We start from the raw sequence: 12,378 nt of genomic DNA, 5'->3' as shown, positions 1-12,378 counted from the left end.
TTTTTAAAAAATTTTAATGGGTACATAGTAGTTGTATGTATTTATGGGGCACATGAGATATTTTGATATAGGCATACAATGCATAGTAATCACATCAGAGTAAATGGTGTGTCCATCACCTCAAGCATTTATCATTTCTTTGTGTTACAAACATTCCAGTTATACTCTTTTAGTTATTTTTAAATGTACAATAAATTATTGTTGACTGTAATCACCCACTGTGCTATCAAATACTGTATCTTATTCATTCTGTCTAACTATATTTTTGTACCCATTACCCATCCCCACTTCCCACCCCTACTACTACCCTTTCTAGCTTCTGGTAACCATCATTCTACTCTACCTCCACGAGATCAATTGTTTTAATTTTTAACTCCCACAAATAGGTGAGAACATGGGATTTTGTCTTTTTGTGCCTGGCTTATTTCACTTAACATAATGCCCTCCAGTTCCATCCATGTTGTTGCAAATGACAGGCTCTCATTCTTTTTATGGCTGAATAGTACTCCATTGTGTACATGTAGGACATTTTCTCTATCCATTCATCTGTTGGTAGATACTTAGGTTGCTTTCAAATCTTGGCTATTGTGAATAGTGCTGCAAGAAACATGAGAGAGCAGATATGTCTTTGCTATGTTGATTTTCTTTCCTTTAGGTGTGTATATACCTAGCAGTGAGATTGCTGGATCATATGGTTGTGCTATTTTTTTTAATTTATTTTTAATTTTTTTTTTTTAGAGACAGGGTCTCACTGTGTTGGCCAGGTTGGTCTTAAATTATTGGCCTCAAGCAATCCTCCTCTCTCAGCCTCCCAAAGTGCTAGGATTACAGCTGTGAGCCACTGTGCCCAACCAGTAGTTCTATTTTTAGGTTTTTGAGGAACCTCCATACTATTCTCCATAGTGGCTGTAGTAATTTACATTTCAACCAACTTTTCTCTATCCTCACCAGCATTCATTATTGCCTGTCTTTTGGAAGAAGCCATTTTAAGTGGAGTGAGATGATACCTCATTGTAGTTTTGATTTGCAGTTCTCTAATGATCAGTGATGTTGAGCACGTTTTCATATACCGGTTTGCCATTTATATGTCTTTCTTTTGAGAAATGTCTATTCTGATCTTTTGCCCATTTTTAATTTGATTATTGGATTTTTTTTTTTCCTGTTGAGTTTTTTGAACTCCTTATATACTTCGGTTATCAATCCCTTGTCAGCTGGAGTGTGATAGTTCTTCTTATCAGGCATTCGTGCATGAGAACCCTCTCTTCTTGACCTTCCTTGACTCCATTAGTCAGGATTTTAACACAAGTGACTCTATTTTGATTTTGACAACTGTCATAGCTCCTTAAGTGCTACCTTTTTTAGTGCTACTTCTCTCTGGTGTCATTGAGTGAGCCATAATGAAAAACAACTTTTGCGTCATGGGGGAAAAAAAACTATTCAGGAGAGCGGACCCAGGGGAAGACCCAGAGGTTGCCTTGGCATGATTACTTTTACTTAATCACTCCTTTAATGAACACCTATTAATGCCTAGCATGCAAAACATTTGGTGGTTATTTCCCCAGCTCTAAAACTACCTTCTGTCTACTTTGTATTTTTTCCACATCACTGTACTGATGCCCTAAATTCTACCAATTAGAGATTAATTAATTCATACAAATTATCTTTCAATTTAGTTATATTTTACATATGTACAGATGCCTGGGAAGGTTGAATGATTTGTTCACCCATTGTTGTAAATTATAACAGTTCAAATTTCTTCATCATACCTTAATTGAGATAATCAGTTGAAGAGGGGAAAATTTGCTGGGAATTAGGGAGAAGGGCTGGAAATTATGGAGGCAATTTGGGGGATGTGAGTGGAGGCTTATGGTAACAGGAGTCCTGGGATTAGGCACAAAAAAGAGGTAAATGCCAAGTAGGTAGAATTCCTATTTGTAAATTTTACCCAGGTACATTCAGAAAGGGGGAGGAATCTCACTTTTACTTTTGTCTTTTGTGATTCCAGTGTTTCTAGGAGTGAGGCACCAGGCTAATATTATTAATCCTAAAGTTTAAAGAAGGATATATTCGTTTGGCTTCTTGGAGCTTCAACTTTAGAAAAACTAATCATTGCTCTATAGGGAAATCGATTCTAAATTTTAAACAACTGTTATTCATTCAACTAACATTTAGTGAGTACCTCTGTGTTCCAGCCACTGGGGGGTAGCATTAAAGACGGACAGAAGCTCCTGCTTCCTGAAACCTAACATTTTTTTGTGGAAATGCAGCCATTAAACACTTTTTTTAAAAAAAAAAAAAAAAGTAAAGGATATAATTTCAGGTAGTATAAGTACTGTGGAGAAAAATTAAGTAGATCATAGTATGATAACTAGTTGGGGGAGCTGGACATTTTAGCTAGAGTGGCCAGAAGATTTCTCTGACTGAGTGAATAATACTTAATAGAGACCAGAAGGATATGAAGGGGGAACACTGGGCAGATCTGAGAGAATAGTGTTCCAGGCAGATGGAACAGTAAGTACAAAGACCCTAAAACAAGAGCAAGCTTAACATGTTCGAGGAATAGCAAGAGGGCCAGCATGCCTGGAGAAAAGTGAATGAAGACAGCAATGAGAGAAGAGGTTAGGGAGACAGGTAGGAGCCAAATTGCGGAGAACCTTTGAGGCCACAGTAGGGAGTATGGATTTTATTCAAAGTGTAATGGGAATCTTCTGGAAAGTTTTGAATCTGTGGACATGATCTGAGTTAAAATTTTAAAAGCTCCTTCAGATGACTCTTAAGGATCCATGATCTATAGAAAAGCAAGTAATAAAGTACAAAGACTGACCGGGTGCAATGGCTCATGCCTTTAAACCCAGCACTTTCAGAAGCTGAGGCAGGCTGATTGAGCTCAGGAGTTCAAGACCAGCCTGGGCAATGTGGCAAAACCCTGTCTTTACAAAAAACACAAAAATTAGCTGGGCATGGTAGCGCATGGCGTTAATCTCAGCTGCTCAGGAGGCTGAGGTGGGAGGATCACTTGAGCCTGGGAGGTTGAGGCTGCAATGAGGCGAGATCACATCAGTGCACACCAGGCTTGGCAGCAGAGCAAGGCCCTGTCTAAAAAAAAAAAAAAAAAAAAAAAAAAAGAGCAAGAAAGCATTTTAGAAGCCTGTTGCATTGGCAAGAGATAGTGGGAGTGGATATTGTTTTTAAAGTTAGGGTTTGCAGATGTTTTGGATATGGGGTTTGAGGGAAAGAGAAGAATCAAGGTTTTACTTAGGTTTTGGGCCAGGGCAGTTGGGGAAATGTAACATCAAGATGGGAAAACCTCTAAAGGGAACATGTTTGGAATGGGAAGGTTATCAAGAGTTTTGTTTTGGATGTGTTAATTTTTAGATGCCTCCTAGATATCCAAGTGAAGATATCACTTAAGCAGCTAGATACAAGAGTTCAGAGCTCAGCAAAGAGGCTAGGTGAGAGATATACATTGGCCAGAGTATAGAAGATAATTAAACCTATAGGGCTAGATGAGATTACCTCGGAAGTTGAGTGTAAAAATAGAGGAAGACCTAAAATTCCAACATTTTGGAGGTCAACAATAGGAAGTAAAGCCAGCAAAAGAGACTTGAAAGAATGCCCAGTGAGACAGGAGGAAAAGCCAGGATGGCATGGTGTCCTGAACACAGAGAAGAAGTGTTTCAAGGAGGGAGTGGTCACTTGTGTTGAATGCTACTAAGGAGTACTGTAAAATGAGGGCTGGTACTGACCAGTGGGTTTAGGAATGTGGAGCTTGCTGGTGATCTTGACATGCAATTTCAAGAAGCAAGAAGGCAAAAGCATGAATGGACTATGTTAAAGAGAGGATGAGTACCTGTCCCTGGAATACTCAGCCTTCAAGAGCTCTCCTGTACCTTCAGTGTTTATCAAGGCAATTTTTTTTTTTAAAGACCCTTCTTTTCTGGCGGGGCACAGTGGCTCATGCCTGTAATCCCAGCATTTCGGAAGGCCGAGGCGGGCAGATCACAAGGTCAGGAGTTCGAGGGCGCATACCTGTAATCCCAGCTACTCAGGAGGCTGAGGCAGGAGAATCGCTTGAACCCGGGAGGCGGAGGTTACAGTGAGCCGAGATCGCACCACTGCACTCTAGCCTGGACGACAGAGCGAGACTCCGTTTAAAAAAAAAAAAAAAAAAGACAGTTCCTTTCCTAAGTAAACCTCTAATGCTGTCTGTTCAGTTAATTAAAATGTCTCCACTTCATTACAGAGAAATAAATGCCAAAGTGTCTTGCATAGAGAGTAATTACACAGGTTGAACATCCCTAATCTGAAAATCTGAAATGCTCCAAAATCCAAAACTTTTTGAGCACCAACATGATTTTCAAAGGGCGTGTTCAAAGGAGATGCTCACTGGAGCATTTTAGACTTGAGATTTTTGGGTCAGGGATGCTCAGCTGGAAAGCATATAGTAAACATAGAGGACTCCAAAGTCTGAAAATATCCGAAATCTAAACACTTCTTGTGCCAAGCATTTTGGATAAGGGATACTCACCCTGTAGTATAGTAAGTAGTTCAGCGCATGAGTGTTGGAAACAAGATCAGTCCTCAGTTGAATCCCAGCTCTGCTACCTTTTTTTTGTTTTTTTTAGACAGAGTCTCACTCTGTCGCCAGACTGGAGTACAGTGGCGCAATCTCTTCTCACTGCAACCTCTGCCTCCCGGGTTCAAGCGATTCTCCTGCCTCAGCTTCCCAAGTAGCTGGAACTACAGATGCCCGCCACCACGCCCAGCTAATTTTTGTATTTTTAGTAGAGACGGGGTTTCACCATGTTGGCCAGGATGGTCTTGATCTCTAGACCTTGTGATCAGCCCGCCTTGGCCTCCCAAAGTGCTGGGATTACAGGGGTGAGCCACCACGCCCAGCCAGCTCTGCTGCTTTTTAGTTATGTGACCTCAGGTAGGAACTTCAGTTTTTTTAAATCTGTAAATGGAGATAATAATAGCTTCTCAGTGTGGATGTAAAGATTAAATGATATGTTAGGCACCGAGGACAATGCCTAGAACTAAGTACTACCTATTATTAACATTAATTTTGTTACAGGGACAAAATTACTAAATTATATGTATTTGCATTTTTCCCTTCCTTTACTTTCTAAGAAGAGTGGTTCCTGAGCAAGGTTTTGAAATTTTTCTAAGGAGGTATATTAATTGTCTATGGCTGCATAAAAAATTACCATAAACTTTGTGGCTTAAAGTAACATAATCTCAGGATCTCACAGTTTTCTGGGTCAGAAGTCTGGGCATGGAGTAACTGGGTTCTCTACTCAGGGTCTCACAAGGCTGAAATCTATGTGCTGTAGTTGTACTGCAAGGTATTGCCAGGGCTAGAGTTCCATCTGAGCTCCAGCCCTCTGGACCTCATTGGTTTTGGCAGAGTTCATTTCCTGTGGTTGTGGAACTAAGGTCCCTTTTTCTTGCTGGCTGTGTGGATAGTAAAGTAAGTGAGCTGAGGGCTGGAGACATGGGATGGCTGGAATTGACATTTTGGAGATCATACGGATGTTAGTAATGTTGTATGTAGTCTGGGCAGTAACCAGGAGAGTTGGCAACTGGGGTGAGGTGAAGGAAAAGTTTGTGTGAAGTGAGGTCAAAGAACTGAAAAATCAGGTGTTGGTGTACATGGACTTGAAATTTGACGGGAACAAGGGAGAGGATAGGAGCAATAGTAATGAAGATGACAGTGCGCTAGGCAACAAAATTGTCAATAGATGAAAAGTAGTACCAGAGAGGCTATAGGTCAACACACCAGGGAGTGTGGTGTCATCTCCCAAGGCATGTGCTTCGGGTGAGCAGGATGTTTGAGAGAAGAGAAGCATTGAGGAACAAGGAGATCATCTGTCCCATCTCCCAATCTGAACTGTGTGTTATGTGGTAGGTAGGTGCTAAACAGGAGAAGCAGTGGCTGCCAGGGAAGGCCTAGTTTCCATTAGAGAAAAGATGTGCCAGAGAGAGAATTTTTTTTCTTTTAACAAAAACTTAGAAGTTAACTTCGTTTTATATTCAGATGTGACACCTGCAGTTTCGTCCCGGGGAACTGTATATGTGATTTATATTTCCTGCTTCTTATGCTTGGTCCATTTAGCTGATTAGCATCTTTATTTTCACTTCTCTTTTCCAATTCCCTTATTGATTTTGTTTTTCTCAAATCTAGAGTTCCTAAAAATGGTCTCAATGAAAATCGGCACCATTTCCAGTGAATACTCCTAGACAATCTTATTTCTTGCCGTTCAGTCACAATTGTAACACCTTAGCTTTTATCCTCAGACCAGTCTGGAAGCAGCTTGAGGATAGTAGACATTAGGGGACTTGAGAGGAGTCAAGGAAGGAGAGAAAGTGGCAGATGCAATTTTCCTCATTATTACAACTTAGCCATGGGATGGACCTGCCTACATATGTTTGTCTCTCTAGCTCTGGGTTTTTGCTAGTTCTAACTCTCTTCCACTCAGCCTGCTAGCATCTTTGTTCTTCCCATTCCATATACATGATATTAAAACACACTGCTCTCTTTTATTCTTTCTACCTTCTTTCTTCTAGAGGGTTTACATTTCTTTTCTTTTCTTTATTTCTTTATTTATTTTGAGACAAAGTTTCGCTCTTGTTGCCCAGATTGGAGTGCAACGGCACGATCTTGGCTCACTGCAACCTCCGCCTCCTAAGTTCAAGCGATTCTCCTGCCTCAGTCTCCCGAGTAGCTGGGATTACAGGCATGCGCCACCACACCTGGCTAATTTTATATTTTTAGTAGAGACGGGGTTTCTCCATGTTGGTCAGTCTGGTCTCCAACTCCCAGCCTCAGGTGATCTGTCTGCCTCGGCCTCCCAAAGTGCTGGGATTACAGGCGTGAGCCACCGCACCTGGCCAAGGGTTTACCTTTCATACAAACCATTCGACAAACTCTCTCTTCTTGTTACTATAAAAGTCACTTACTTAAGTCAGACCTCGCTGCCCTCCCCATCCCTGCAGCAGTCCAGCAGCCTCCCCATGGAAGTCCTTTTCCTCTTGTCGGTGAGCATTAGGGAATCCTCTTGATGACCTCTTCCCACTGCTTGTTGCATTTAAAACCCTCAGCCCCAAGAATGCCATTGCTTTGATGATTTACTCAGTAGCTGAGAGCAGATCATTTGGAGATTTTCCGCTCAAATGCAAACTTCTGTTTCTTGGTACATATGGGACACGTGAAAATACTGTCAGCTTGGAGGACAACCTAAGCTTCCAATAGAGTAGAGATAGAAATGGAGAAGACTGTATATTATGAAGTCATACTGTCCCTTACTATTTGTTTGCCTTTGGACAAATCACTCCAGGTCTCTGAGCTTCAGTTTCTTCATCTGTCAAATGAGATAAACAGTACCTAACTTGTGTGATTGTTTTTTGGTTTTGTTTTGTTTTTTGACAGAGTCTGGCTCTGTCATCAGGCTGGAGTACAGTGGCGCAATCTCAGCTCACTGCAACCTCCGCCTCCCAGGTTCAAGTGATTCTCCTGCCTCAGCCTCCCAAGTAGCTGGGACTACAGGCACGCACCACCATACCTGGCTAATTTTTATATTTTTAGTAGAGACGGGGTTTCACCATGTTGACCAGGATGGTCTCGATCTCCTGACCTCATGATCCGCCCGCCTCGGCCTTCCAAAGTGCTGGGATTACAGGAGCGAGTCACTGCACCCAGCCAGTGTGGTTGTTTTAAGGGTTAAATGAAGTAATAACGCATGTAAAGCAACAGTGCCTGACTCTTAGAAAATACTTGGTAAATACTATTCCTTCCCCTGTTCTCCTTTTCTCTCAGCTCCCATCTAATCCAATTATCTTTTCATAAAATCTCCAAAGTTTTGGTGTCATCTTTTACTTCTTGTTATTCATCCCTTTTATCTGATTAGTAAGTATATGTTATTATTACTTCCTACAGGAAATATTAGACACCCATGACTCCATCTCAGGCCCTACTTCCTGTCAATATACACTGGTATTCACTACTTCTCAGTCACTTTTGGTGTAGTTTTTTTTTTTAACTCCTTCTTTACCAGCCTTCCTAATGTCTTCCCTAAAGACAGAATTTCAGAAAAGTTTGTTTTTAGTTTGTCTTTGAACCTGTATTTTATAAGCATTTCTCTCAATTCATAGTGTCTCTTACTTGAACTCCACAATAGGTATAAAGATCTTATTTAGAGAGCCATAAAAATCCTTCAGTGCCTTGTCCAGTTCACTTCTCTTTTTTTCTCTCTGGACTGCCTGTGTTGCAGCTAAGCTACCCTCTGTACAGAATCTGCCTTCAGCCATCCTTCACCCATGCTGTGCCTCAACTCCCCCTGGACAGGATGGTTTACCTGACTTATTGCTGTTGTTTGTACAGCCTGACTTTAAAACCAAAAGTTAGCTAAGGAGAAGAATGTCATGTCCTCCACCTCTCCTCAAGCTGATCAGTGCATCACCCTTCCTCCACTACACTAAGTGTTAGAGGTAATAGGTTCTGTTGATTTTGAACCTAAGCCTCACTTTAAAATGTTATACTTAGCCACTCCATCACCCCTACCCCCACCAACATAACATTTGAAACTTCTGCAGACTCAGTAAAAGGTTTTTGAATTGTATACACTATAGGTTTCTGCGGCACTGAAACAAGGCCAAATTACACCAACAGAGCTCTGTCAAAAATGTCTCTCTCTTATCAAGAAGACCAAGTTTCTAAATGCCTACATTACTGTGTCGGAAGAGGTGGCCTTAAAACAAGCTGAAGAATCAGAAAAGAGATATAAGAATGGTAAATTGCTTTTAACTATACTTAATTGTTGTATCTCCAGAGAAGGAGTTTAATTGGTTGTAGTAGTCTCCATTTGGCAAGTGAAGCTTTAAACATAAAACGTAGCCTTATTTAAAGAACTTGCCATGAGGATAATAAAAATGAGGGTAATGGCTATGTGATGCTTTATACTGTCCAACTGTATTAATTTCTGCCATAAATTTGATTTCTGAAGAAGTATCTTTGCCAAAAACTAGTAGTGCCTGTTATAACATGTATTCATGTATCTTTATATTTTAAACTCTCTCCTTTATCACTCTTTTGGCTTTTTAATGCAGGACAGTCACTTGGGGATTTAGATGGAATTCCCGTTGCAGTAAAAGACAACTTCAGCACGTCCGGCATTGAGACAACATGTGCATCAAATATGCTGAAAGGTAAAGTTTAACTCATCAGAGCATTGATACTTTTGTAAAAATCGGTATTTTTCACTTTAAGGATAATAAAGTACCAAGATAATTTCAGACTAATTATATCTTTGAAGGAAATATTTAGAATATAATATCACCTTTTTTGCTGTTTACTCTTTCGGAATGCAGAATTTTTCTTTAGAGGTAGGCCAGCTTAATGAATACTATTTCAGAAGTTTTCAAAGATTCTATTAAATTTAGGAAGACTCAATTCAATAACTAATTACCAATCGGGTGCTGGCCTGTAGTCCCAGCTACTGGGGAGGCTGAGGTGGGAGAATCACTTGAGCTCAGGAGTTTGAGTCCAGCCTGGGCCACATAGTGAGACCCCATCTCTAAAAAATGAAATAAAAAACTGATTACTGTAAACACACTATATAACCTCTACCTTCAGCTAATTGATAACATGGGAATAAGTGTGAACTGGCTATCATCGATACCCTTCTCTTGTAGATGATGTGAGGATTCATTAACATCTACTGGCCAGTTATTTTTTATTTTCTGATTCCTCTCTTATAGCACAGTATGGCAATGTTTAGATTTATTCTTTAGAGTTCGGTCAAAAGAAAGCAGGTTTATCAAGATATTTGGATCCTAGGAAGAAACAGAAATAGAAAAAAGGTTATTCAGAGTACTATACGCTAAAAATAATATTCTATGAGGAATATGCCCCACCTTCCTCTAATATGCAGACTGTTGTTCATTATTTTGGAATGTATGCTACAGCTTTTCAATAGCCAGAGAAAATTTTAGTTGAAAATAAAGATCTATTTCTACTGGAAATACATAAAAATTACTGTGTGGTATAACATCATCTGAGAAGAAACAGTCAAGTACAGTGAGCAAAATAGAGATTTATTATTTCAAAAATACTGGGTACATCTCTGACTATCATGCAATATTTTGTAGAACTAACTGTTAAAGTCTGTTTTTAGATTATAAAAATAATGAATGCACAGACTATCTTTGGAAAACATACATTTAACAGTAGAAAAAAAATTACTGGAAGAAAGTACAACTGATTATTTAAATTAGGAATAATTAAGGCATATCATTATGAATCGCTTAATTGCAGTTTAGACTCTTTTTTTTGTTTGTTTAAGACAGAGTCTTGCTCTGTCGCCCAGGGTGGAGTGCAGTGGCGCAGTCTTGGCTCACCGCAACTTCTGCCTCCTGGGTTCAAGTGATTCTCCTGTCTCACCTCCTGAGTAGCTGAGATTACAGGCATGCGCCACCACACCCAGCTAAATTTTATACTTTTAGTAGAGACAGGGTTTCTCCACATTGGACAGGTTGGTCTCAAACTCCTGACCTCAGGTGATCTGCCTGTCTTGGCCTCCCAAAGTGTTGGGATTACAGGCATGAGCCACCCCGCCCAGCCGACTCTTGTTTCTTACATATGATTTGCATGTTCACTGTTTTGTTTCCTGTAAAAAAATAACTGGCCTTTTGGCAGGAACCACCATCATACAGTAATTCACCAAAATGATGAACACAAAGGGAAAGAGGAGAGGCCCCAATACGTGTTTTGTAGGCCTTTTAGAAAACAAGGAGTTGTTTGCCACATACATGCGAACCTGTAAGAAAGGTGATGTTGTAGACATCAAGGGAATGGGTACTGTTCAAAAAGGAATGCCCCACAAGTGTTACCATGGTGAAACTGGAGAGTCTACAGTGTTCCCCAGCATGCTGTCGGCATTGTTGTAAATAAACGGGCAAGATTCTTGCCAAGAGAATGAATGTGCATATTGAGCACAGTAAGTGCTGTAAGAGCCGAGATAGCTTCCTGAAATGCATTAAGGAAAATGATGAGAAAAAGAAGGAAGCCAAAGAGAAAGGTACCTGGGTTCAACTGAAGCCTCAGCCTGCTCCACCGGGAGAAACACACTGTGTGAGAACCAATGGGAAGGCTTGTGAGCTGCTGGAGCCTATTCCCTGTGAATTCATGGCATAATAGGTATAAACAAATAAAAGACTTCTGGACTGTAAAAAACAATAATAGTAACTAAATTTTTTTCAGGTTACATACCACCTTATAATGCTACAGTAGTTCAGAAGTTGTTGGATCAGGGAGCTCTACTAATGGGAAAAACAAATTTAGATGAGTTTGCTATGGGGTAAGTAAAATTGAAATCTTCTCTTGAGTTTCTTATGTCTGTGCCTTTATTTTCATTTTTTTTGGTGGGGGAGAGGTGGGGGGACGGAGTCTCGCTCTGTCGTCCAAGCTGGAGTGCAGTGGCGCGATCTCGGCTCACTGCAAGCCCCGCCTCCCGGGTTCAAGCCATTCCCCTGCCTCAGCCTCCCGAGTAGCTGGGACTACAGGTGCCCGCCACCACGCCCGGCTAATTTTTTGTATTTTTAGTAGAGATGGGGTTTCACTGTGTTAGCCAGGGTGATCTCGATCTCCTGACCTCGTGATCCACCCCCCTCGGCCTCCCAAAGTGCTCGGATTACAGGCGTGAGCCACTGAGCCCGGCCTGTGCCTTTGTTTTCACTAAATGTAGTTACCTAAAAGGATTGAGGGTCTAATGCCAGTTTCTTAGTCCCTCTGTGAGATTATGTTCAGTTGTTTAACAGATATATAGTCATCTCTAATTTTACTTTTAGTTTGTATTTCCCTGATGACTAATAACATTAAACATCTTTTCATGTGTTTATTTTGCCATCCCTGTATCTTCATCAGTGAAGATAACTGTTCAAATTCTTTGCCCGTTTTTGGAAATTGGGTCATCTTATTACTGAGTTGTAAGAATTCTTTCTGGCTCAGGCCTGTAATCCCAGCACTTTGGGAGGCCAAGGCAGGCAGATAACCTAAGGTAGGGAGTTCGAGGCCAACCTGACCAAAATGGAGAAACCCCGTCTCTACTAAAAACACAAAAATTACCCGGGTGTGGTGGCACATGCCTGTAATCCCAGCTACTTGGGAGGCTGAGGCGGGAGAATCGCTTGAACCCGGGAGGCGGAAGTTGCAGTGAGCCAAGATCGCGCCACTGCACTCCAGCCTGGGCAACAAGAGCACAACTCCATCTCAGGAAAAAAAAAAAAGAAAAGAAAAGAATTCTTTCATATATTTTGGATTCAAATCCATTATCAGATAGATGCTGATTTGCAAATTTTTATTCAAGTCTCTGGTTTATC

General features: G+C 40.8%; 1 protein-coding gene and 1 long non-coding RNA gene across 3 annotated transcripts in view; one reads left to right on the top strand and one right to left on the bottom strand.

Annotated features, from left to right (window-relative positions):
- The window catches only part of LOC105478773 (glutaminyl-tRNA amidotransferase subunit QRSL1), a 35,991-nt gene that overhangs the window by 1,796 nt on the left and 21,817 nt on the right, over nucleotides 1-12,378 (top strand). Inside the window, exons 2-4 of the mRNA XM_011736405.3 lie at nucleotides 8,632-8,791; nucleotides 9,109-9,207; nucleotides 11,261-11,357. Of these exons, the coding sequence (XP_011734707.2) occupies nucleotides 8,632-8,791; nucleotides 9,109-9,207; nucleotides 11,261-11,357 (356 nt within the window). The remainder of the gene's footprint in view (nucleotides 1-8,631; nucleotides 8,792-9,108; nucleotides 9,208-11,260; nucleotides 11,358-12,378) is intronic.
- Nucleotides 9,696-12,378, bottom strand: part of LOC139363345 (uncharacterized) — a 47,663-nt gene continuing 44,980 nt past the window's right edge. The window contains exons 4-5 of one of the 2 annotated variants that reach the window (XR_011623494.1): nucleotides 11,083-11,175; nucleotides 9,715-9,834 (exon numbers count right to left, since the gene is read on the bottom strand). This is a non-coding gene — a long non-coding RNA (uncharacterized lncRNA). Of the gene's footprint in view, nucleotides 9,835-11,082; nucleotides 11,176-12,378 lie in introns of both variants that reach the window. The other variant, XR_011623493.1, reaches the window with a different exon arrangement.

The sequence above is a fragment of the Macaca nemestrina genome, chromosome 5, assembly GCF_043159975.1.
Source record: "Macaca nemestrina isolate mMacNem1 chromosome 5, mMacNem.hap1, whole genome shotgun sequence".
Classification (NCBI taxonomy): domain Eukaryota; kingdom Metazoa; phylum Chordata; class Mammalia; order Primates; family Cercopithecidae; genus Macaca; species Macaca nemestrina.
Note: the sequence above shows the minus strand (reverse complement) of the source record. Positions and strands in the feature narration are given on the sequence as shown.